Source organism: Canis lupus, chromosome 9 (assembly GCF_011100685.1).
Source record: "Canis lupus familiaris isolate Mischka breed German Shepherd chromosome 9, alternate assembly UU_Cfam_GSD_1.0, whole genome shotgun sequence".
Taxonomy (NCBI): domain Eukaryota; kingdom Metazoa; phylum Chordata; class Mammalia; order Carnivora; family Canidae; genus Canis; species Canis lupus.
This window is the reverse complement of record NC_049230.1, coordinates 55833234-55860231: the sequence shown is the minus strand read 5'-3', so window position 1 is coordinate 55860231 and position 26998 is coordinate 55833234. Positions and strand designations below refer to the sequence as shown.

The 26998-nt window shown below is 44.4% G+C and overlaps 1 protein-coding gene across 4 annotated transcripts in view; it reads left to right on the top strand.

Annotated features, from left to right (window-relative positions):
* Positions 1 to 6927: 6927 nt before the first annotated feature.
* STXBP1 (syntaxin binding protein 1) overlaps positions 6928 to 26998 on the top strand; it is a 74317-nt gene continuing 54246 nt past the window's right edge. For 2 of the 4 annotated variants that reach the window (XM_038549292.1, XM_038549289.1), the window contains exon 1: positions 6928 to 7137. In XM_038549292.1, coding sequence (XP_038405220.1) covers positions 7101 to 7137 — 37 coding nt within the window. In that variant the 5' untranslated portion in view covers positions 6928 to 7100. The remainder of the gene's footprint in view (positions 7138 to 26998) is intronic. The other 2 variants (XM_038549290.1, XM_038549291.1) reach the window with 1 other exon arrangement.

Below are 26998 nucleotides of genomic sequence, written 5' to 3'. Positions count from 1 at the left end.
AAAAGGGTTTTGTTTTTAAAAATAGAGGTTCTGGGCAGCTCCTGTGGCCCAGTGGTTTAGTGCCGCCTTCAGCCCAGGGTGTGATCTTGAAGACCCCAGATCGAGTCCCATGTCAGGCTCCCTGCATGGAGCCTGCTTCTCCCTCTGTCTGTGTCTCTGCCTCTCTCTTTCTCTCTGTGTCTGTCGTGAATAAATAAATAAAATCTAAATAAATAAATAAATAAATAAATAAATAAATAAATAAATAATAAAATCTTTTAAAAAAAAATAGAGGTTCTCCCCTATTCAAAAAAGTGCCCTTGATCCTGATCTGTGGTTCATCTAGCTGTTCTTTTGCTATTCCGTCTCTTTGCACCCTTGGCTCACCTGTACTTCTTTGGCCATTTCCCTCCTGCCTCTTTCTGGTGTCTACTCCTCTTGCTCAGCCTTAAACTGAGTGTCCTTCACATAACCAACCCTAGGCACTTGTATCATCTCAGTCACTATTGCTGGTGTCATCCATAGCCTATGAGCTGACAGGGACACCAGATCTGGCTTCTGACTTTGAACTCACATCCAGTGGCTTCCCACTGAAGCCCAGCCTGCCTGTCTTTCCCCTTTAAAATGCAACACTAGAGGTTCCTGGGCGATTCAGTCACTCAAGTGTCTGGCTCTTGATCTTGGCTCAGGTCCTGATCTCGCTATTGTGAGTTCAAGCCCACGTTGAGCTCCACGCTGGTTATGGAGCCCACTTAGAAAATAATAATAATACAATAAAATAAATAAAATGTAAAACTATCCTCTGCCCTTCCCCAGTCCTACTCTTGATCACTCTACTATTTTTTATTTTTTTTAAGATTTTATTTATTTATTCATATTCTCTCTCATAGAGAGAGAGAGAGAGGCAGAGACACAGGGAGAGGGAGAAGCAGGCTCCATGCAGGGAGCCCAACGTAAGACTCGAGCCCATGAATAAATAAATATTAAAAAAAATACCCATGTATTCAAAGAAAAGATATTTTATTTATTTTTTAAATTTTATTTCTTTATTTGAGAGAGAGAAAGGAAGAGGGAGAGAGAGAAAGAGAGAAAGAGAGAGAGAGCATGAGTGTGGGAAGGGGCAGAGGGAAAAGCAAACTACTGGCTGAGCAGGGAGCTCGACACAGGGCTTGATCCTAGGATCTTTTTTTTTTTTTTTTTTTATCCTAGGATCTTGAGATCATGACCTGAGCTGAAGGCAGAGACTTAACTGACTGAGCCACCCAGGTGCCCCAAGAAAAGATATTTTAAAATGATTCTTAAGTAACACCATTACTTACTAATGGTATATGTGCATGTTCTCAGACCTTAGAATCAATCAGACATTGACTCCATTACTTCCTGTTCCACACTGATTTGCATGAGTTATTTGCTTCTTGTCACATCAATTGATGAAAATCCAGCTTTACAAAGATGTGATATCACAGAGAGGAATGTAGGAAGGTCTAATGCTGATACTGTGAACTACTTCCAACTACTAGTTTTCAGTGTCCAACAGATGATATCATTGTTTCTCTCCAAAATTGAAAGTATTTTACTATGCTCCTGTTCATTTGCTATGGCACCTCAGGGTATCTCAACACAGTTTCGGAACCGTGGGTCTATGCTTTTTCTTTGATTAGATTTGAGCTTTCTCTTCTCAGCTTCTGTGCTCATTCAACTGCTGCTTCTTCCATGAATCTTTCTGGCCAAACTGGGCCTGAAGCAAAATACATCTAAACAAAACTATTTCCCCACTTGGAATGAAAATCCCTTCCTCTGGGATCCTATAACAATTTAATGTAAAGTGTAAAAGATACAAATTGTTTTCTGATAACCACAGTGTAAAAAATGCCATATTTCTTTATTTTTCTAAATCAAATAAAACCAGCTTTAAGCCCCAACTGGCTGAGATCATGGAGACTTCTAGTACCTGGCATATGGGGGTAGCTTTTTCCTTATTCCTGGGATTTTTACACTATGCAAATCTGAACTGCCCACATCAGCTGTCTGCAGAGGCTTCCACAGGCAGTATTCACTAGTCCATTTGAAAGTGGCTGGCCCTAATCCCTGTCCAGAGCCAGGCTGAGCAAAAGGACTCTTTCCTGGCTCTTCAGGCTGAGTTGGAAAGGTTTTGGTGATTGATTCCAGGCATTCACACTACCACCACCCCTGTCCAGAGCCCTACCCACAATGGGGCTCTGTATGAGTGGGGTAAAAGTCAGTGCCTCTCTGGAAACCTGCTAAATGGGGGAATCCAACCTTTCCCTTTGGTCCCCCAGAGTTTTGCATGCAGCTGGCTTAGGGGCTGGATGTGACCCTCAGATGTGTTTTGTTTGGCCAATGGTGGTGTTATTAGTCCATTGCAACGCTTAACCTTGAGAGATGTCACAATTACTACCATCAAGACCCTTGGCCACTGCATAGAAACTATTGTTTGGAGCTGAGTAAGGACTGCCCCTCTGAACAAGACATGGGATCTGTAGTTGGCCACATCTGCAGTTGTTACTCACCTCTGCACGGCCTCTCCAGTACTTTGAATTTAAGACCCTGGCCTACACTTTGAAAAGAAAGCCCTTTCGATATTATATTCTGACCTCAAATACAAAAATCTGTTAACTCACTCTTGGGGGCAAGGATGTACCAGACCCAAGGACTCCAGGTCCAGCAGCTCTTTGCAGGTGTGGGGACGGTGGGTGGCTGTGATGGAAACATTTTTTTCATTCTCTGCCAAGAATCTACAGCAGCAATAAAGGTAGGTAGGACAGAGCCTCATGTTATTATTTTTTTTAAGATTTATTTATTTATTTATTCATGATAGACATAGAGAGAGACAGAGACACAGGCAGAGGGAGAAGCAGGCTCCATGTAGGGAGCCCGACTCGGAACTCGATCCCGGGTCTCCAGGCTCACATCCTGGGCCGAAGGCAGGCACTAAACCGCTGAGCCACCCAGGGATCCCCCCTCATGTTATTTTTAATGATGTTACTAGCTAGCATTCATTGGGTCCTTACTAGGTACCCAGTCCTAGGTAAAGAATCTTATAAATATTACCTTGTTGAATTCTTCAAAAATTGCTTCCAAAAGAATGTAGCGGAATCTAAATGTCCCGTGGCCATGAGAAGCGTGGGGGTGAACAGGAAAAAATGCAGTTGATGATGCGGCTTAAAAGCAGAAGGGAGGGAGGTGCAAACCCGAGGGAGGTGCAAGCCCGTGGGAGAAGGGCTCTCCAACAGGCCCTGGGTGTGTGCAGGGGACCCAAGCCAGTGTGTCCACAGTATCATTAGGTTTGGTGGCAACAACTATACCGGTTGCTTCTGCCTCAGTTTGGTCTGCCCCATTACCAATTCTGGCTCGTGTGTCCCACTCTCCCCTCTCGGTCCCTCCAAGCTGCTCACCACCCTTAAGCTCAGACCTCCAGCTTCAGCCCGGCTCTGCTCTGCACCCATCGCCCCCACCTGCCTATCTCCTGGAAGTGCAGCGGCCAAGCCACTAGCAGACTCCCCGCCGTCACATGACTGGTGCGTAAATCACAGGACTCTTCTACCCCCAGCGGCTAGTCCGCACTAGGGCTCTGCAGAGGCTGCAGCCCGCGCATGCGCTGCTCCAAAAGCACCTGCCCGGCCGCGGACCAGCCCAGGGCATCCTGCTGCCGCAGCCCGCCCGGCGCTCAGGCTGGGCTGGGGAGCCGTGTTGAGGGCTCGCCTGGGTACGAATCCCCAAGAAGTCCAGGTTCTGGTTGTTGATATGCTCCTAGATAGCAGTGCACACAGCCAGAGCTCTCTAAGGAGAGGGTCAGGGCACTGGGGCTGCGCCTGGGCGTTGATGTTCTCCCCTGGGCATCAGAAAGAGCGCGACTCCCCGGTCTGCGCTTAGAGCCATGTGACCTTGGGCAAGTGACTTGACCTCCCAGCGCACCAGGAAAATTCAATAATAATAGCACTGACCCCGTGGGGCGGTAGTGAGAATCAGTGAATATTCATGAGGACCCTTTGCGTGATGTCTGGGCTGTATCAAAGGATAGTAGGCTTAAAAAAAAAAAAAAAAAAAAAAAAAAAAGGATAGTAGGCTTGATGATTGACAGGATGAGTTTACCTTAAAGGGTAGGTCAGGGGATCCCTGGGTGGCTCAGCGGTTTAGTGCCTGTCTTCGCCCAGGATGTGAGCCTGGAGTCCCGGGTGGGAATCCCACATCGGACTCCCTGCATGGAGCCTGCTTCTCCCTCTACCAGTGTCTCTGCTTCTCTCTGTGTGTGTGTGTGTCTCTCATGAATAAATAAATAAAATCTTTAAAAAGAGGGGGAGGCAGGTCATCTCCCTGGCTCCTCTGAGGCCTCAGAATAGCAGGGAAACTTTATTGTCCTGTTTGACAGATATGGAAATCAAGGCTCAGAGATATCAGAAGGTCTCAAGCCAGATCTTGGATTCCACATCCAGGAAGATTCCAATCCACCACTCCAGCGTCAGGGGTTCCTGAGTGAGTTCACAGTCTGTCACCTGACTTGCTTTTTCAAACATCCTTATTTAGAATAACATCCTTTCCGATTTTTGCCATCCCTAGTGAACATCTCAGGTACACATCCACTGGAAAAAAAATTCTTTTTTTGTCCTTCCCCCTGCAGGAAATAACAAACTGCTATATTTTATTTGCCTGTGACCTTTGAGGAAGTGCCACACAGATTCCAGCTACCAAAATGTCCTGGAGCCTTGCAGTGAGGCCTACCCCTTGGGGCTTTCCTCTCTAACCTGCTCCTCAGACTCTCTTTCCATCACACTGGCCCCCTCTCAGTTCCTGGAAAAGCCAAACTCCTTTCTGGCACTCGACCTCTGCATTTTCTGAATATCTGCCTGGCACCCTCTCCGAGACCCCTCTTGCTACCTTTTACTCATCTCAGGAAGCCTGCCCTGATTGTACCTCACCAGGTCCACTGGGTCAGGTGCTCTGTCACTCACTCTCACAGCTCCCGTCCTGCTTCAGCACTTATTAGGACAGTAACTCAGTGCTGCGTCTGACTCCTTGACTCCTGGCTGTCTCCTCAGCTAGAATACTGGCTCCTTGGGACACCTTGGTTGCTCAGTGGTTAAGTATCTGCCTTTGGCTCAGGGCGAGATCCCAGGGTCCCAGGATTGAGTCCTGCAGGGGGCTCAAAGAATTCTTTTTGCCTGTGTCTCTGCCTCTTTCTGTGTCTCTCATGAATAATAATAACAAACAAATAAAAATACTGGCTCCTTGAGGGGGCAGTCTCTGGTGGCTAAGGGGGGAGCATGCAGCATTACAAGTGCATCCTAGATTCCCTCACATTTACAAATCATCTCCTCCTACACTGAGACTATTAATACCTTCCTTGGGTAAAAGGCAGAGCCCAGATGTGAAATGATAGACAAACACTCCCTGGGAAGCCATGAGAAAGTTCTGTTGAGGTAAATTGGGGTGGGGACAAGAAGATGGTCAAATCTTCCTGCCCTGGGGCTGGTAGCTGAACTTAGACATGTGGCCTCTTGTCCTGGCTCTGCCATTCTTTATAGTGTGTGACCTGTGGAAAGTCCTCCTATGGGCCTCAGTTTCTTTAACTGTTACTCAGTGTAAACTAGTGATTCAGAATTCAGATTTTGGAATTAGATCTTTCCTTTGTCACTCACTAGCAAAGCTCTTAACCTCTCTGAGTCTCAATTTCTTCATCTATAAATATTATTACACATCTTAATAACATTAAGCAAAAAGGACTTAGGGAAGCCTGGCTCAGTGGTGGAGCATCTACCTTTGGCTCAGGGCATGATCCCACATTACTGGGATGGAGTCCCGCATAGGGCTCTCTGCATGGCGCCTGCTTCTCCCTCTGCCTGTGTCTCTGCCTCTCTCTGTGTGTCTCTCATGAATAAATAAATAAAAATCTTTAAAAAAAAATAGACTTAGCTCACAGAATTGTTCCAAAATTTTAACGAGTACTCACTGATTTTATGACTTCTAGCTCTCCTAGCCTTTTTATTTTTAATCGGCTCACCCTTTTGCTTTTCTTTGAAGCCAGATGAGTCCTGTGCCATATTTAAAAAGTAACCTCCCTCATCAACCAAGAAAGTCCATCAAAAACTGACCTGCCACCACTTTGGTAACGTGGACTCCGGTAAAGAGATGCTGAGACCTGAGTTGTCCTACAGCATATTCCTATCAGATCTGGGACTTCACAACGTCTAGCCTTTATGCGCCCAAAGACTCGGATCCGAGCCTGCCTTGTACGTGGCCGTAGCTCCAAAGCCCGGAATAGTAGCTTGCATAGAGTCATGAGAGACCACTCAATTATTTACTGACGAATGTTACACAGCAACTCTAGCGCTCAATTCTCTGAGCCTCGGGTTGTTGTTGTTTTTTTTTTTTTTACCTGAAAATGGAGATAAAAAACAATTCTTCATTATTGTGAGGATTTAATGAGATGATGCAGTAAAGCGCTCAGCGTGGAGCCTGACAAGTAAGAACTCCGTGAACGGTGGGTGGGTACGTGGATATGGGTACCCAGAGAGAGATGATGTCGATTAACCTCCAGTTCTGTCGTGGTTGGGAGTCTCCGAGTTCCTCGAGTGGGCAGCGGAAAGACGGAGGGTTCCCAGGAGGGGAAACACAGGACATAACGCGGCTTCAGGAAGAGCGAGCGCATCAGCAGCCAGTGGCCAGGTGCGGAGTCGGCGGCGGGGACTTTAGGACCCTGCGCCCCAGGAGCGCGCGACAGGCGGGGCGCGCGCGGCGCGTGAGGTGAGGGGGAGGGCGCGGCTTTCGCGCCAGCCACGGACCGCCTCGCGTCCAGCCGCATCTCGGGGGGCGGGGCTGAGCTCCCGGGCCGCACTGCGATTGGCGGAGGCGGGCGGGTGACGCTGACGGCTGGCGCGAGGCCCCGCCCCCGGCCGGCCCCGCCCGCGCGCGCGCGCGCCGGCAGGTCGGTAGCCTCGCTCTGGCTCGCGCCGCGCCTTCGCGCCGAGTCCGTGCGTCAGTCGAGCCCGAGCGCGGCTGCGGAGCGGAGGTCTGCGGCCGGCACAGCGCGCGGACCCGGGGAGGTGGCGGTGTCCGCGGGTGTCGCCTGAGGAGACCCGCAGCCCGGAGACTCGCGCAGCGCGATGGCCCCCATTGGCCTCAAAGCCGTGGTCGGAGAGAGTAAGTGGGGTCGGGGTCCTCCTGCGGGCCAGGGCTCGCCCTACCTGCCCCCGGCGCCCTGGCCTCCGCGCCCGCTGCTCGCCCCGCCCGGCCGGGGGCTCCGGGCTGGGAGGGTCCCGTTATTCCGGCGCCGCCCTCCTCCCTGGGAAGTCCCTCCCGGCCTCCTGCGGCCGGCGCCCGCTTCCCCGCTGCCCCCGCTGCCCCCGCTCTCCCCTTCCCTCATTCCTCCCCCTGCATCCCCAATCCCGCTCTTCCCTCTTTGCCTCCCCATCGCCCCCTCCTCACCCCCGTTTCTCTCCCCTCACCCCATCCCCCCTTTACGCCATTCCTTCTTCCTCCTCCCCCTTCACGAACCCCAGCACCCCATCCCTCCCCTTCACCTCGCCTTTATCCCCTGCAGCCCGTTACCCTCCCCTTCGGCACCCAACACCCTCCCCTGCACCCCCATTCGTCTTCACTCCCATCACCTCCCTCCCCCTTCGCCTCTTCCCTTCCTCGCCTCCTTTATTCCCCGAGCTCCCTGATTCCGTTCCGTTCTCTGCCTCCAGTCCCTCCCTCTTTCCCACTCCGCTTGGTGAATCGTGACGAGCGAGATCGCGGCCCGCGCCGCCACCCCCACCGCCACCGCCACCCCCCTCCCCCTCCCCCTGCGGGAGCCCGAGCCGCGATCCCCCGCTGCGGAGACCCACCTGGGAACCGCTCGGCGCGCGCGGGCCGCCGCGAGCCTCTCGCCCAGCCCGGGCCGCTGCCGCCCGCCGGGGAGAAGCAGCCTGTTTCTCCAAGGGCTCGGCTCTGCGGCGCTGAGGCCGCCTCTCGCCTCCTCCCGTGCCGGGGTCGTGACTGTAAGGGCGGGGTCTTATCTGGGTCCCGACCCCTTCCCAATCCCTCGGGAGAGGCGGAAAGCTTCTGCGAGCGGCGGCAGGAGCGGCCCTGCCCTGCACCGCAGTCTGCAGTCCTCCCTGTTGGCAGGACTCAGCCCTGGCTTGGCTTGGCTGGACGTTTTGCAGGGAGGAAAGGGTTGTTGATGGGTTTGGATGAAAGGCTCCGCGTCAATGGGTGTTTAAAAATGGATGGTGGTTGAGTGTCGGCTGCAGCGGAGTGAGGGCTGTTGGTGATAATATTTGGAAACGGCGTCCTCGGTGCTAAATAAGATTGATGGTAGGTGTGTAGACAGTGCCTCTTCGGCATTTTGGCGACTTCTTTAATAAAAAACGTGTAAGGCTTTCTGTGGCTTTTGCTACCTCTTTCGGATTTAGGAAGGAAATTAAAACTGGGCTTTTCTCTGCAGGAGATGGTAAGAAAGGAAAGATAATAAAAGTGGTGGAAATGACCGTATTTCCTTTCCAGTGATTCTGTTATTATAGCGCTCTCTCATCAAACGTTTTTGGCTGTGTAGCGTTCCTTTTGAGCATCATAACTGTTTTTCTTCCCCAGTTCTTCCGTTGATATATAGGAAATATTCCCACTTGTTGTACAACCTGACCTGACCTATTGCATCAGAAGAAAATTGTGATTAAAAAGTGGACCCCAGATGAGCAACTTTTGAAGAGTGCCCACAATAATACCTGCCTTCCTCATGCAGTAAAGTTCCCGAATCATTTACCTTCTATTTTCTTAGGTGAATCAAGGCAGTTGGGGCTGGAAGGACCCATGAGGGATCTTCTAATGTCATTTTACCTGTGGGAAAGAAATAGAGGCTTGTTAGCAGTTAAATGATTTGCCAAAATCAGTGTTAATTAATTTTTTAAAACCTAATACCCATTTCCTTGCAACATTAGTAAAAGATAACTTTCTTCATTATTCTGTATATACCATTTCCTTCCAGTAGCCTTTTAAAAGGGTTTTGGAATGTGGAATGTTGTTACATGTTACATTCTTTCAGATGTTATATTTGAATATTGTGCTTTTAAGATAAAAACCTTAAGTGTTTTTTTTTTAATTATTTATTTATGATAGTCACAGAGAGAGAGAGGGAGAGAGAGAGGGAGAGAGAGAGAGAGAGAGGCAGAGACACAGGCAGAGGGAGAAGCAGGCTCCATGCACCGGGAGCCCGTCGTGGGACTTGATCCCAGGTCTCCAGGATCGCGCCCTGGGCCAAAGGCAGGCGCTAAACCGCTGCGCCACCCAGGCATCCCAAAATGCCTGGATCCCTGGATCCACCCAGGATCCCAAAAACCTTAAGTGTTATAGAAATAAGTTTTTGCATCCTTTTGCCAGGACCCTTGTATATGTGGTAGCCCCTTATTCCCCCTCCCCTTTTAGAAATCAGCATAAAGATAAAATCAATAATGCAGTAATGGCTAAAATTTCCTTTCTGAAATAAAGCAAGACCACTCTTTATGAAAATCAAATTAATTTTACATAAAATTGGTGAATACGTGAACAGCAACTGTTCTGATAACATTTGAGTTGTGTATATATTTCCAGAAAAATACTATTGCAATTATTTGTCAATGACAGAGGTTAATTCTGGTTTGGGTTTCTAATTTTTCCTTTCTCTAAAAAATAAAAGTAAAATAAATATTTTTATTATTTTAAAAATATTATTATTATTTTTAAAAGGTTTTATTTATTTATTCATGAAAGAGAGAGAGGCAGAGACACAGGCAGAGGGAGAAGCAGGCTCCGATGTGGGACTCCATCCCCGGGGCCCCAGGATCATGACCCGAGACAAAGGCAGACGCTGAGCCACCCAGGTGTCCCAAGATTTTTTTTTAACCAACATGCACCAGTTTAAATGTCTCCTATACAGACAGCCTGGTCTTCCCAATCTAAATTAACACCTGATAGTGTTGATTGTATTTCCTCATTTTATTTTCTTTGTAGCACTTAAAATGAACTGAAATGATCTTGTTCAGATTTGTTTTTTGTGAGGCTTTTTTTTTTTTTTTTTTTGTATTTCTTTTATTGTTTCATCCATTTGAATATCGCTTCCAGGAGAGCAGGGTCTTTATCTGGCATGTTCATCACTGTACTCAATGCTGATGGTGGCGGACTCAGTCAACCATCAATAAATATTTATTGAATGTCAATGAATGAAGCATACAATGGAGAGCACGATAAGTGTAGTTTTTGGCTCCTTGTCACATCTTTCTGAGTTGAGTTTTAAGAATGGCAGTAGGAACAGACAACAGAAATAGAGGAGGTAGGTCTACTTTAAACTGTTTCTTCAGCAATGTTAGTTCACAGCCAGCTAGGAACTATGGGAGACTAAAATATGGGACATTCATATTGTTGTGACAGACATAGACAATCCTGAGGAGTTACTGCCAGGTTTTCCCTTTCACCCCCTATTGCTTCCCCCATGTAGGATATACTCTGTGAATTGCATGTCCTTGTTGATAGTCTTGCCCAGCTAGACCAGAAGTTCCTTCAGGAGAGAGTAGAACCTTGTCTTATTCTTTTGTCTATCTTTAGTGTGTGAATTAGTGTTTGGTACTCAGTAGATGAACAAATGGCTTAACCTTTATGTATAGTAATTCAGAGAATGGGCTCTTGGAATTAGACTGCCTGGGATAAAATTTTGGCTCACCAATCATTAGCCATGTGACTTTGGCAAATAATAGAACCTTTTTGTGCTTCAGTTTCTTAAACTATAAAATGAGTTATAGCATCTACCCTGTGGGGTTCTGGGAGGATTAAATGAGGTAGTGCAGGTATAGCACATAGCATGGTTCTTAGCACACAGTAAATTCAGTATGTATTATCAAAGTGAAAAGATCCACAAAAAAGGTCAGTAAGTGTTAGAGAATTTTGAGCACAAGCGCTAGCTGTCCTGTGGGGCCAGAGTTTAGGGGGAGAAAGGAGTCTCAGAAACATTTCTTGAAAGGGGCAGCTGGGTAGCTCAGATGGTTAAGGGTCTGCCTTTGGCTCAGGTCATGGTCCCAGGGTTGAGCCCTGTTTTGGGCTCCCTGCTCAGGGGGGAGCCTGCTTCTCCTTCTCTCTCTACCCCTCCTCCCTGCTTGTGCTTCCTCTCTCTCAATTAAAGAAGTGAAATCTTAAAAAAATTTTTTTAAAAGATTACTTATTTATTCATGAGAGACACAGAGAGAGGCAGAGACATAGGCAGAGGGAGAGGCAGGTTCCCTGAGGGAAGCCTGATGTGGGACTCTGATCCCAGGACCCCAGGATCATGACCTGAGCCAAAGGCAGATGCTCAACCACTGAGCACCCAGGTGCCCCTAAAAAAATTTTTTTTAAGATTTTATTTATTTATTTGAGGCGGTGGGGAGCTGAGCTGGGGATGGGCAGAGGGAGAAGTGGACTCCCTGCTGAGCTGGGAGCCAGTCTTGGGGCTTAATCTGGGACTCTGGGATCATGACCTGAACCAAAGGCAGATGCTTAACCAACTGAGCCACCCAGGCACCCCTAAAAAAAATTTCTTGGGGATCCATGGGTTGCTCAGTGGTTTAGTGCCTGCCTTCAGCCCAGGGTGTGATCCTGGAGTCCCGGTATCAAGTCCCACATCGGTCTCCCTGTGTGGAACCTGCTTCTCTCTCTGCCTGTGTCTCTGCCTCTCTAGCTCTGTCTGTGTCTCTCATGAATAAATAAATAAAATCTTTTAAAAAAAAAATATCTTAAGTGCAAAGGAACTGGAAAAATGAGAGAATCTGCCTGAAGAACCTATGGATAAATTGTGATCTGATCTAACTTCTGTTTCCAGTTCTGCTCATATCTTGACCCTTTTATCTTTATTTTCTTTCTATAAAATATACTTGTTTTCTGCTCTCTACAAAGAGGTTGTAAGAGAAAGGAAGATTTCATTTTTTGTGGCATTTTATGTCTGTTTTATGTTAATAGATGACATTTCAATCATGTAAATCCATGTTGTAATCCAGAGTTTATTTCTGTTCCCTGAAGTTTTGTCAGTATATTACAGTGATGCAAGGAGTTCAAAATGTACTGTCTCTCTTTCTTGTTGTTTCCTAGCTGCTCATAATTTTTCCTCATATTTGTTTATAAGAATCACATTCCTCTGGCAAAGAATGCAGTTTTGATTTGCACATTAAGTACATACCTTTTTCTGATTGGGCCATGATTCGTAGGATGTGTTAGAAATTAGAGAGCATCTAGGGGATCCCTGGGTCACTCAGCGGTTTAGCGCCTGTCTTTGTCTCGGGCGTGATCCTGGGGTCCCGGGATCAAGTTCCACATCTGGCTCCCTGCATGGAGCTTGCTTCTCCCTCTGCCTGTGTCTCTCATGAATAAATAAATAAAATGTTAAAAAAAAAAAAAAAGAAAAAAAGGACATCTAGATAGAAGCAATCTTCTCTCATTCTTATACTTCTTTTTCTGTAGAAACCTGATCACAACCTGAGCGAAAAGCAGTTGATCAACCACTAAGCCCCCCAGGTTCCCTCTGTAGGAACTTTGGTTAGCATATAAATGACAAGTATTTTTTGAAATATATTGCATACATACTGTATTTTTTCCAATTTTAAAATCAAGGTATAATTTGCATAAAGTTCACCCTTTTTAGTGAATGTTTCTTCACGTTTCATCCATTGCATGCAGCCATGTAACCATCAAAATATAGAACAGTCTCCTTCCACTCCCAGCAAACACTGAACGGTTTTCTGTCCCTAAAGTTTAGCTGCTTCCAGAATGTCACATGAATGGAATCATACAGTATGTAGCTTTTTATTTTATTTTATTTTATTTTATTTTATTTTATTTTTTAAAAGATTTTATTTATTTATTCATGAAAGACAGAGAGAGAGAGAGAGGCAGAGACACAGGCAGAGGGAGAAGCAAGCATCATACAGGGAGCCTGATGTGGGACTCGATCCCGGGTCTTTAGGATCATGCCCTAGGCTGAAGGTGGTGCTAAAACCGCTGAGCTACCCAGACTGCTCAGGCATCCAATTCTTGATCTCAGGGTTGTGAGTTCAAGCACCGTGTTGGCCTCCATGCTGGGTGTGGAGCCAACTTAAAAAAAAAAAAAAATATATATATATATATATATATATATATATATATATATAAATTTTAGCCATTCTGATAGGTATTGGTTTGATTTTTTTTTTAAGATTTTATTCATTTATTCATTAGGGATGCAGAGAGGCAGAGATATATGCAGAGGAGAAGCAGGCTCCCCGCAGGGAGACTGATGGGGGGGTACACGACTTAATCCCAGGGACCTCAAGATCATGACCTGAGCCAAAGGCAAACTCTGCTCAACCACTGAGCCACCCAGGTACCCCAGTCTGATGGTTTTAATTTGCCTTTTGCTAATGACTGATGATGATGAGAAGCATATTTTCATACATTTAGTATCAATCTGTATATTTTTGGTGAAATGTCCAAATCTTTTGCATATTTTTAATTGGGTTATTTTCTTATGATTGAATTTGGAGAGGTCTATATATTCTGGGTGCAAGTCCTTTATCAGTGATATTATTTAAAAATTTTTTCTGAAAAAAATATTTTCTCATAGTTTTTGTCTTGTCTTTATTCTATGAACAGTATTTTTCAGAGAAGGTCTAATTTATCAATTTCTTCTTTTATGGATTCTGTTTTTGGTATCCTAGCTAAGAAATCCTTGCCTAGCCCAAACTCACAAAGATTTTCTCTGTTTTATAAATTATCTGTGTTTTCTTCTAGAAGTTTTATAGTTTTATTTTTTAAAAGAATTTATTTATTTATTCATGAGATACACACAGGCAGAGACATAGATGGAGGGAGAAGTAGGCTCCCTGCGGGGAGCCCGATGTGGGACTCAATCCTGGACCCAGGATCACACCCTGAGCCGAAGGCACACGCTCAATTGCTGAGCCACCCAGGCATCCTGAAGTTTCATAATTTTAGGCCTTATATTTAATCTTAGATCCATTTTGAGTTAATTTTTATTTTTTTAATTTCTTTTATTTTTTAAAGATTTTATTTATTTTATTTTATTTATTTTATTCATGAGAGACAGAGAGAGAGAGAGGGGCAGAGACACAAGCAGAGGGAGAAGCAGGCTCCATGCAGGAATCCCAATGTGGGACTCGATCCCAGGACCCTAGGATTATGCCCTGAGCTGAAAGCAGATGCTCAACCGCTGAGCCACCCAGGTGTCCCTCCACTTTTATATTTAAAAGATAGAGTAAAAATAATAACTTCAAATGAAAATAATATGTAGATTAGAAATGTAATTTTAGGGACACTAAAATTGCACTTGGTGTGGAGCCTGCTTACGATTCTCTCCCCCCTCTCCCTCTGCCTCTCCCCCAACTTAATAGATAGATAGATAGATAGATAGATAGCAAAGGATCTGTGTACATATCTTTTCAAAGAAGATATACAAATGGCTCAATAAACAGATGAGAAAACTGCTTATCACTAGCCACCAGGGAAATGGAAATCAAAACCACAATGGGGCAGCCCGGGTGGCTCAGCAGTTTTAGCACCACCTTCAGCCCAGGGCATGACCTAGAGACCTGGGATCGAATCCCACGTTGGGCTCCCTGCATGGAGCCTGTGTCTCTGCCTCTCTCTGCCTGTGTCTCTGCCTCTCTCTCTCTCTCTCTCTGTCTATCATGAATAAATAAATAAAATCTTAAAAAAAAAAACTCACCAGTGGAGGCATGCCTGGGTGGCTCAGTGGGTTAAGCACCTGCATTTGGCTCAAGTCACTATTCCGGGGTCCTGGAATCGAGCCTCAAGTTGGGCTCCCAGCTCAGTGGGGAGTCTTCTTCTCCCTACCCCACCCGCCATTTGTGCTCTTTCTTGCTATCTCTTTCTCTCAGATAAATAAATAAAATCTTTTAAAAAAACCCCACAACTCTTCAAAAAAAAAAAAAAAAAACCCCCACAATGGAATACTACTTTATATTCATCAGGATGGCTATAACAAAAAAGACAGATAATAAAAATTTGGGGAGAATGTTATGAAATTGGAACCCTTACACACTCCTGGTAGGAATGTGCAGCCACTCTGGGAAAGGAAACGGTAACTCTTTCTTCAAAGAGTTAAATATAGTTATCATATGACCCAGCAGTTCTATTCCTAGGTATCTACCCAAGAAAACTGAAAAAGACATGTTAAGAAAAAAAATAAAAAATAAAAATAAATGTAACATAAATTCTATTCCATGAATATGGTATATCGCTCCATTTATTTAAGCCTTCTTTGGTTTCTTTCAGCAGTGTTTTATAGCTTTCGGCATATAGACCTAGAACATATTCTATTAGATTTATACTAAATATCTCATGCTTTTATTCATTCTATAAAGGGTACTATTTTATTTTATTATTTTTTTTTCTTTTAAAATTTATTTATTCATGAGAGACACAGAGGGAGAAGCAGGCTCCATGCAGGGAGCCTGATGTGGGACTTGATCCCGGGACTCCAGAATCACGCCCTGGGCCGAAGGCAGGTGTGCTAAAGCACTGAGCCACCCAGGGATCCCCAGGGGTACTATTTTAAATTTCAATTTCCATATAGATTTTTATAAAGTGATTTTGTCTTCTGCAACTCTATTAAACTATATGCAGTTCTCTTTATAGGTTGCTCCCTTATTTGGGAAGCTAAGAATTATGACTTTAACATTGCAATATAGCTAAGAAACTAAAATATTAAAAGTAAATTTGTTAAAATATCAGTTCTTCCCAAACTGGCCTATAGATTCAACACAATTCCAATCAAAATCCCAGAAATAGGGATCCCTGGGTGGCTCAGCGTTTGGCGCCTGCCTTCGGCCCAGGGCGTGATCCTGGAGTCCTGGGATTGAGTCCCGCATTGAGCTTCCTGCATGGAGCCTGCTTCTCCCTCTGCCTGTGTCTCTGCCTCTCTTTCTCTATGTCTCTCATGAATAAATAAATAAAATCTTAAAAAATATATATTTCTGGGATTTTTTTAAAAGATTTTATTTATTTATTCATGAGAGACAGAGAGAGAGAGAGAGAGAGAGAGAGAGGCAGAGACACAGACAGAGGAGAAGCAGACTCCATTCCATGCAGGGAGCCTGACGTGGGAGTCGATCCTGGGAGTCGATCACACCCTGAGCCAAAGGAAGGCACTAAACCGCTGAGCCATGCAGGGGTCCCCCAGAAATATTTTTAAAATAGAAAATAGATATGCTGATTCTATAATTTATGTGGAAAAGCAAATGAACCAAAAGAAGCAAAACAATTATGAAAAAGAACTAAGTTGGACAACTCATAATACCTGGTTTCCAGTCTTACTTTAAAGCTACAATAAATGACTAGAGCGAATATTGATGAAAGCATACACATAGATCAATGAAACATAACACTGAGTTCAGAAATGGACCCACCCACGTACGGCCAACTGATTTTCAACAAAGAACAAAGACAATTTAATGAAAAAAAAGATAGTCTTTTCAATAAATGGGGCTAGAACAAGTGGACACTCACATACAAAAAAATTCACACACGCACAAAATGAACCTCCTAACTCACACAATACATAAAAAGGGACGCCTGGTGGCTCAGTGGTTGAGCATCTGTGTCTCAGGGTGTGGGATTGGCTCTCTGCTCAGTGGGGAGTCTGTTTCTCCCTCTCCTGCCCCTCCCCCTTGTACATGCTCAAGTGCTCACCCTCTCAAATAAGTAGTTTTTACTTTTTTTTTTTAAGATTTTATTTATTCATGAGAGACACAGAGAGAGAGAGGCAGAGACACAGGCAGAGGGAGAAGCAGGTTCCATGCAGAGAGCCCGATGCAGGTCTCCATCCTGAGACTCCAGGTTCACGACCCAGTTCGAAGGCAAACGCTCAAACACTGAGCCACCCAGGCATCCCATAAATTTGTTAATTTATAAAATACCTCCTGTAATAGTTGTTATGATCGTCTTTCTCATTTATTCTGTTTGTGCTATTATTTTCATGGAAATATATGTTAGAGACTTATCTGTTTTAATTTTTTTTTTTTTTTTTTAAGTAGGCTCCATGCCCAGCACAGAGCAGGATACTGGGCTCCTCGATCTCACCACCCTGAGATCATGAGCTGCGCTAAAATCAAGAGTCAGACACTTAACTGACTGAGCCACCCAGGTGCACCCCCCCCCACACACACACACATTTTTTAGCAGTTTATATTGGGGCAAAATTTCTGTAAGAGGTGGTTTGGGACTCAGGTAACATTCATATGTTACCCATCAGATGTAAGTATATATATCTGCCACAGGATCCAAAAAGGGCTTATTGAATGTGCACCAAAAGATTTTCCCTCTGGCTTTTTTGGCATGCAGCACCTTTTAGAAAACAGGTGTTTGGCAGCTAATGAAATATCTTTTCTTTAGTAGAGTAGTCAGGCCAAATCTTATAGTCATTACTAGCAACTCAGCAGCCATAAAATTTGAACCTTCGTCCATGGCTCACCTATATGAGAAATGCTTGGAGAATCCCTAGCTTCTGCTTTTTGATTGCTTCAACCAGTTGCTCTGTGCAAGGCTGTTCCTAGCACGAAAGTTAGGGTGAGATGTCCAAGACTTCATCTGAATTTTAGCAAATCAGAGTTTTACTTACCATTTTCCCTCCATGCAGTTTTTTTAGTTAAAAAAAAATTTTTTTTTTTTTTAATCCATGAGAAGCAGTATTAGGTAAGTGGGAAAAATTTCTGGACCAGAAGTCAGAACATCCAGCCAACAGTTCCAGTTCTCACACTTAGTGGTAAGATGACCTGGACATCTTATTAAACCTCTTTTTAAACTAGGAATGCTGATTTCAGCATTATACAATTCTTTTAAGGCTCACATTAAATAATATACGAAAAAATTGCTTGGAAGACAAAGAGTCACTATAAGGGACTATTATTTACAGATTGTTTACAGATATAACTACAGAGATTAGTTTACTGCTCAAGATTGGTGAATAAGTTATTAGAAAAGTCAAGGAAATCAATCACTATGCTTTTGATAGACACAAGATCTAATAATCATTAGACAACAGCTAGCTGTTGTCCATTCTGATGCCCTTTGGGGAGAATTTGCATTGCTTAAAACAAAGCAATTTGCTTCTGATATACACTGATCTGATCTTAATAGGTGTCTGTGGGGCTCTGAAGCAAGAGTAACTATTGATGGCTCAGATTGCAAGCTCTCAGGACAGATTTCCAGTATTCCTTTTGTTTGTTTCTTATATACCACTGATATTTAACTTTATTTATTTATTTATTTATTTATAAGTAAATTCTACATCCATCATGGGGTTTGAACTCACAACTCCTTTTTTTTTTTTAAAGATATTTTTATTTATTCATGAGAGACACACACACAGAGAGAAAGGCAGAGACCCATGCAGAGGGAGAAGCAGGCTCCACGCAGGGAGCCCAATGCGGGACTCCATCTGGGGTCTCCAGGATCATGCCCTGGGCCAAAGGCAGGCGCCAAACCGCTGAGCCATCTAGGCTGCCCTGAACTCACAACTCTTAAGGTCAAGAGTCTCACGCTTCTACCAACTGAGACAGCCAGGCACCCCATGATGTTTCTTTCACTTTAAATCTCTACTAATTATTTGGCCTAAAAGCTGACTTGTAGGAAATGAATGAGCTATTAAGTGTTTATCACACTAAGAAAATCTATTTCATTCTTAGGAACAATAACAACAAAATTAGAGATAGAAATAGAGAAAAACAATTTAAAAAAAAAAGAAATAGAGAAAAACAAACAAATTTTTAAAAAATTCCTGGAGCTTAGCTGTGAAGATACAGATTTGAATTGGACTTTCCAACAGTCACTCCTTGTTTGGAGGATTTCTGAGATGTCAGAGAAACCCCAGTCATATATCACTGCTTGTTTCCATTTCAGCCTGCCGCGGAAGGTTCTGAGACCACGTGTTTTCATTCATTCAAACAGTATTTATGCAATCTCCTCTATGCCAAAAGCTGTGCTATGGGCAGCAGATATAATGGTGTATAAGTAAATCTGGTGCTAGTGAGATTCAGACAGGCAATGGTAGCACATCAGGTTAAGTCCCTGAGAGGTATGATGATATTGGAGCACATGGTGGAGCTTCTAACAAGGCCTTGGGAATGAGGGAGGCTGAGGGAGACTTGGAGAATTAGGGGAGTTAACCAGGAGAAGGATGGTGTTGGTGGGGCCTGGGGGAGATTAAATCAAGTAAATGAATGTCTGGGCTTGGCAAGAGAATGTGAAAGAAAAATTCAACGTATCTGGAGATCTGGGGTGAAGGAGTATGCAGAGCGAAGTTGGAGAGGTGCTTGGGGCTTTCTTACCCTTGTGAAGGACTTTTATCTTTATTCTAGGAGCAGGAGGATGCCTCTGAAGGTTTAAGTTAGGGGAGAGACGGTTAGAATTTAGTTTAGGGACACCTGGCTGGCTCAGTCAATAGAGATCTGACTTCTTGATCTCACGGTCGTGAGCTCAGACCCCACATTGTGTTTGGAGCCTACTTTGAAAAATTAAAAAAAAAAAAAGAAAAAGAATTTAGTTTAGAAAGATCTGTGGTTGCTGCATGGAAGACAGTGGGAGGGAGGGAGACTAACGGCAGAAGATCCCATTAAGAAGCTCTTGTGGTGGCCCAGGCTAGAGACAGTTGAGGTGAGCATGCTGAGCTCTGCTGGGGATGTAGAAGTCACAGCAGCTAGAGAGAAGATTGACATGAAGGAATCTGGAGGTAGAAGGGTCAGGTCATCATGATTGCTTGGATGTGCGGGATGGGAGGTCGTGCCATTCACTGAGAGAGAAAAGGGAAGAAACAGGTTTGCCAGGGAAGGTATGCTTCATAGGCATTGTGTCTGTGGACTGTGTAAGGGACAGCCAGTAGGCAGCCAACAGATGTATCCAGAAGGCCTGGGCTGGAGATTTGGATTGAGGCCTCCCCAGGTGACAAGCTATGGGATCAGATCACAGAGGAAAGGGCCTGCGTTTTCCCCTAAGAGATGCCAACGTTTTGGATCAACATAGGAAGAGTAGCTGGCAGCCTTGAGAGTCAGAGACAGGAAGGTGAATCTAACAGAGCAGTGTCTATGATTTTGTGACTCACAGGGCCCATTGTCAAACTGTCTGGAAGCAAGCTTGAGCCGGCAACCAGGACTCCTTGTTTAGGAGTGAATCTTTGCTTTCCAAGCTGGGAGGCTTGGCACTTGGATACTTTTCCAGAGTTATTCTGTGTCTTAAAGTCAATCCATGTCTATATGAATTTCATTGTTCAGGATTGTTTTGAGGAGGAAATGAGGATATAGTTGTAAAGCTCTGAGGATAGCATCAATGTGTAGAATCTTGGCTCTGGGAACAATCTTCGAAGCGTTTAATCCAGACTCCCACCCAGGGCAGGAAGTCAGATTGTCTAGTCTGTTGTATGAAACACAGTGGCAGGTTTTTTTTCCCCCTTCTCTGTGGCTACTGGGGACAGAGTCCTTTTTTTTTTTTTTTTTTTAAGATTTTATTTTATTTATTACTCAGAGACACAGGGAGAGAGAAAGAGAGAGACAGGCAGAGGGAGAAGCAGGCCCCATGCAGGGAGCCTGATGCGGGACTCGATCCTGGGTCTCCAGGATCAGGCCCTGGGCCGAAGGCAGGCGCTAAACCGCTGAGCCACCCGGGCTGCCCCTGGGGACAGAGTCTTATTTTCATGTCTGTTTCACTGTAGATTTTCACAATGACAGGTATAAGCCACTAGCAATGTTATAATAGGGAGGAAAGGCCACTTATGTTGTGCTTAGATGTAGCTCAGGACTTTCTAGTTGATTCTAATCCAGTCACATATGATCCTCATGAACTTCCTCTAATGATAGTAGAAACAAAGTTGCTTCTGTTGCAGCTGAGGGATGGGAAGGAAGACCTTTTAGGCTTAGATGGTTTTCAGAGCCCCCAGGCTGAGAGGGACCTGGCAATACAGACCTTGGCCTCTTCTCTTACAGTTCTTTTTCACCCATCTTCTTGGGCGCTGGTGTACCTAGGAGAGGAAGGAGAGAGGCCTCTCACTGGTCTCCAGACACATCAATATTGTTGGGGCTAGTTGCTAGGGATTTGAGGAAAATAAAACATTGCAGCCGAGCAAGAGTTGCCCTCCTGCTCTGTTAATTTCACACTCTAGGCTTTCCACAATAGACTACTTTGAGGCAGACCCTTTAAAAATTACTCACCCTACAGACCTAATCATGTTTTGGGTAAAAGTTCTTCAGGATTTTAATATGAGGCAATCGTATAGCTGCTGAGTTTCTAGTTTGCTTTCCCTCAGGATGAGCTACCTTGAACTTTACTGTTTTGGTTGTGTGGTGGGGTGTCTCTCCCTCTGTGTCACCTCACCCCTCCTATTTATTCTTTAAGGAACTTCGAAATTCAAGTTAAAGTCTAACTTTTTTTAGGCTTTAACTGAGACCTGTGAAAGGTCTGTATGAGATCTGTTTCTCATACAGTGGTAAAACCCATTCTTTCCCTGCCCCAATCTTACTAAAAATGTCCAACATTCTGAAAAGTTGAAAGAATAGTATAATGATCATCCACTTACCTTCTACCTAGATTTAACTGTTGTTAATCTCTTGCTATCTTTGTTTTTATCTCTCTTTTTACTGAAGGGTCAGGGTTAGGGGTTAGACATTGCAGAAGAAAAAAACAGTGAGCTTGAAGATACAGAACTAAAAACTATCCAAAGTGAAACACAGAAAAAAGTCCTGAGGAAAAAAACAAAAAGCGTCAGTGAGTAAGACAACTCCAAGGAGCACGGTGTATATACTTGGGAGTCCTTAAAGAAGAGAAGAATGGGGCGGGGGGTGGGGGCAGTATATAGAAACAATGTTTGAAGAACTATTGGCTGAACTCTTTCCAAATTTGATGAAAACTATTAATTCTCAGATCCAAGAAGTTCAGTGAACCCCAAGCATAAGCAGCCATGAGGAATTCTACACCAAGGCACATCATAACCAAATTACTTAAAAGCAGTTATAAAAAGAAAATGTTTAATTAACCAGAGAGAAAAGACACACGATATACAGAGCGGAGATAAAGATGGTACAGATTGCTTGCCAAAAGCTGTGTAAGCAAAAGGCAGTAGAGCAGTGACTTTGAAGGACTGAGAGGTACAAAATATTAACCTAGAATGCTATACCCCAGAGAATATACTGTATCCTTCAGTAGCAAAGCTAAATAAACACTCTCAGATTGTTAAAAAAAAAAAAAAAAGTTGAAAGAATGCCTCACCAGCAGACCTACACCCTTGAAATGATACCACAGGGGAACTTGCATCTGCCCAATAGAATGCAGAGCTCCAGAAACGATGACTGTTGCTGAACATAAAGCCAATTATGCTGAGACTGGTTGTCTTCCCTCTAGTGCACCACTGTTACTCTCAACCTCCATCTATTCACCATCCTCCTGGGATCTTTTTCACCTGTCTTGTTTTTTAATTAATTCATTCATTTAAAAAAATCTCTGCACCCATTGTGGGGCTCAGACTCATGACCCCAAGAGCAAATGTTACATGCTGTACTGGCTAAGCCAGCCAGGCGTGCCCCTCTCCTCTCTCGTTTTGAATCATCCTGTCTTCTGTATTTCATATCTTCCGTTCTTGGTTTACTCTCTCCTGTTTTGGTGGAGCTTACCTCCCAGGAGCTTCTGGAAAATGGGAGGTAGTTTTTTGGAGCCTTGCATATCAGAAAATATTTTACTCTTAATGCTTAATTGATAGTTTGGAGGAGCATAGAATTTTACATTGAAAATTGGTTTCCTTCAGAATTTTGAAGACTGCTCCTTTGTTGTCTTGTTTCCAGTTTTGCCTTTGAGAAGTTTGAAGGTATTTGATTCCTGATCCTTTAGTATATGTCTCATATCTTCCCTTCTGAAACTTCTACTCTGTCCTCAGTGTTCTGGACTTTCATAGTGATTTGCTGTGGTGTATGCCTCTTTATCTATTGTGCTGGATGAGGGTCAGAAAACTTTTTCCATAAAAGGTTACATAGTAAATACGTTAGTTTTTGTGATCCACCTGTGATCTCTGCTGCATCTTCATCCTTTTTTCCCCACACCTTTAAAAGTGTAATAGCCATTCTTAGCTTAAGGTCAGTACAAAAATAGACTGCACACCGAATTTGGCCCACAGGCCATAATTTGCTGACCCGTGTGCTAGACATTCAGTGGATCTTTCTGTCTGGCAACTTATATCATTTACTACTGGGAACATTTAAAAAATAATTTCTCAGGGGCACCTGGGTGGCTCAGTTGGTTAAGCATCCAACTCTTGGTTTTGGCTCAAGTCTTGATCTCAGGGTCATGATATTGGGCCCCAACTTGGGCTCCATGCTCACTGCAGAGTCTGCTGGAAATTCTTTCTCTCCTCTTCATTTGCCTCTCCCTCCCCTGCTTTCTCTCTCTTTCTCAAATAAAATAAGTAAAATCTTAAAAAAAATAATTTCACAATTATTTCCTCTCCTGAGTTTTCTCTTTATGCAATTAGTACTATTTAGATGTTGAACCTCTTGGACTGGTCCTCCTATTTTCTTATCTTTTCAGTTATTTATCTCTTTGACTTTTTGCTGTGTTTTTCAGATTTCCTCAACTCTATCTTTCAACCCTTCTATTTAATTTTAAATATGTGCTGTCATGTTCCTTAAAAATTTCTTTTTTTTTTTAAAGATTTTATTTATTTATTCATGAGAGACACACACAGAGAGAGAGGCAGAGACACAGGCAGAGGGAGAAGCAAGCTCCATGCAGGGAGCCCGACGCGGGACTCAATCCTGGGTCTCCAGGATCACACCCCAGGCTGCAGGCGGCACTAAACCGCTGCGCCACCGGGGCTGCCCTGTTCCTTAAAAATTTCTTTCTTTCTTTTTTTTTTTCCTTAAAAATTTCTAATAGCCTTTTTTCTTTTGTAGCTTCCTATTCTTGTTTCACAGATGTGGTGTCTTCCTTTATGTCTTATTTATTTATTTATTTATTTATTTATTTATTTATTTATTTATTTATTTGATTTTATTTATTTATTCATGAAAGACACAGAAAGAGGCAGAGACACAGGCAGAGGGAGGAGAAGCAGGCTCCATACAAGGAGCTGGATGTGGGACTTGATCCTGGGACTCTGGGATCATCCATCCCATGCCTGGGACCAGGCATCCCTTATTTATTTATTTTAAAGATGTTATTTATTTGACAGAGAGTGAGAGAGCACAAGCAGGGGGAGCGGCAGAGGGAGAAGGAAAACAGGCTCCCTGCCGAGCAGGGACCCTGATGTGAGGCTCAGTCCCAGGACCCTGGGATCTTGATCTGAGCTGAAGGCAAATGCTTAACCCACTGGGCCACCCAGGCTCTCCATATCTCTCTTTTTATTTTTATTTTTTTTAAAGATTTTATTATTCATGAGACACAGAGAGACAGACAGACAGACAGACAGGCAGAGGGAGAAGCAGGCTCCATGCAGGGAGCCTGACGTGGGACTCCCATCTCTGGGCTCTGGGATCATGCCCTGGGCTGAAGGCAGGCACCCAACCGCTGAGCCACCCAGGCGTCCCATGTTTCTATTTTTATTTTTATTTTTTTAAGATTTTATTTATTTCTTCATGAGTGACACAGAGAGAGGCAGAGACATAGGCAGAGGGAGAAGCAGGCTCCCTATAGGAAGCCTGATGTGGCACTCGATCCCAGGACCCCGGGATCACGACGTGAGCCAAAGGCAGACGCTCAACCGCTGAGCCACCCAGGCGCCCTATGTCTCTTTAAAAAAAAAAAAAAAAAATTAAGGGACTCCTGGGTGGCTCAGTGGTTGAGCAACTGCCTTCAGCCCAGGGCATGATCCTGGAGACCTGGGATCGAGTCCCACATCGGACTCCTTGCATGGAGCCTGCTTCCCCTCCCTCTGCCTGTGTCTCTGCCCCTCTCTCTTTGTGTCTCTCATGAATAAATAAATAAAATCTTTAAAAACAAATTTTTTTTAATTATCTGCATAGACTGTTTCTTCCAGGTTTTGTTGTTGTTTTATCTCTATTTTCCACCTAGGAACTTTGATTAAGTGGGTAGCAAACCCAGTGACTGGCTGCTTGTGATTAAAATGAGAGACTTAAATGTTGATTGGAGCTCTGGGCTTGTGAATGGGGCTGAACTAGGTGAGCTGTTTGTGGGGAATCCCCAATGTCAAGGTCTTTAGATTTTTCCTTCTTGGGCTTGATTGCCCAGAGAAGTCTGTCTCCTGCTTGAGAGATAAAGGTCTGGCTACCAGAATTCTGGAAGCTGAGTAGATGAAGAGGGCCAGAGGTATGGAGGGTAGTTCTCAACAATCCGTACACATGGTCGTTTAGCCCCTTTGTTTTCACTATTAAACTCATGCTCAGAGCTGTGCCTTGGGTTTCACAGTTCAGGGACCCTGTACACTCTACACTCTCTGGAGAGGAAATTTTCAGTGTTCTGCCATGTTGGGAGAAGGACAATCACCCAATGACCGGAAGTGGTAGAAGGAATCTAGGCTATAACAGTTGGGACTCTATCCCAAATACCTTTCTACCAACATGCCTTGTATTCCCTGCCACTCCCCCTACATTCTTTTAAATTCCAGAGGTACCTGGTGCTTCCAGCTCCTGAAACTGTTGAGGATTCTTTTATGCACATTTAATTGGTTTTCAGTGTTCCCTGCTGCTGGCTTAGTATTCCACTTCAGATAGATTCAGCTTTCCTAGGCCTGCTAAGTCACTTACCACATGTCTACTGTAGAAAATAAGAGCACAGACTCAGAATTTATAAATAAGACTATCATTTCTAGGAAGGAAGGATGGGAGTGGCCAGCAGCCAGAAGCTGGGGACCCCACACCCTAGATTTTTTTTTTTAAGTTTTATGTATTTATTCATGAGAGACACACAGAGAGAGAGAGAGGCAGAGACACAGGCAGAGGGAGAAGCAGGCTCCATGGAGGGAGCCCGACATGGGACTCGATCCCAGGTCCCCAAGATCAGGCCCTGGGCTGAAGGCAGCACTAAACCACTGAGCCACCTGGGCTACCCCCTAGATTCTTAATATAACAAAATGACTGGCTCTTTTGGCCACCCCCCCCCCCCTTTCTTGCTGAGAGGAGAATGGAAACCATCTGCTACAGGTTTTTTTTTAATTTTTTAAAAATTTTTATTTATTTATGATAGTCACACACAGAGAGAGAGAGAGAGGCAGAGACATAGGCAGAGGGAGAAGCAGGCTCCATGCACCAGGAGCCCGACGTGGGATTCGATCCTGGGTCTCCAGGATCGCGCCCTGGGCCAAAGGCAGGCCCTAAACTGCTGCGCCACCCAGGGATCCCCATCTGCTACAGTTCTAAGGCTAACTGGGCAGTAAACAAAAGCCTGACTAAACAGAGACAGGTGAAAAAAATATTTGGGACACCTCAAATCCAAAAGTTTCATTCTGAATTGAGCTCATTAGTTCACTATGAAGCAGGAAATCAAGTGAAGCTAAAGTCATTTTTTTAATGGTATTATTATTATTTTTTTTTATGATAGTCAGAGAGAGAGAGAGAGAGAGAGAGAGAGAGGCAGAGACATCGCAGAGGGAGAAGCAGGCTCCATGCACCGGGAGCCTGACGTGGGATTCGATCCCGGGTCTCCAGGATCGCGCCCTTGGCCAAAGGCAGGCGCCAAACCGCTGCGCCACCCAGGGATCCTAAAGTCACTTTTTTGATACTGGTATCCCCTCCTGGACCCCAACATCAATCTTTCATGGAGTGGTCTTTGGCATAGAACCAAGTTACACAATCTGTAGAGACGAATTTCTCCAGTCAGTTCTCTGCCACCTACCCTTCCCTAGCTGAACGCTGGGCAGAGACCACCATCCCAACACACAGCCAACTCCTATGCTGAGGGCAGTATTCAAATAATACCTAGGTAAATGGGGGAGGGAACAAAGCGAGCCCACCTGGACATTTTGATACAACAGATTGCCAGAGAGAAATTGTCCCTGTGTAGGTGACTTAAGCAGAAAAGA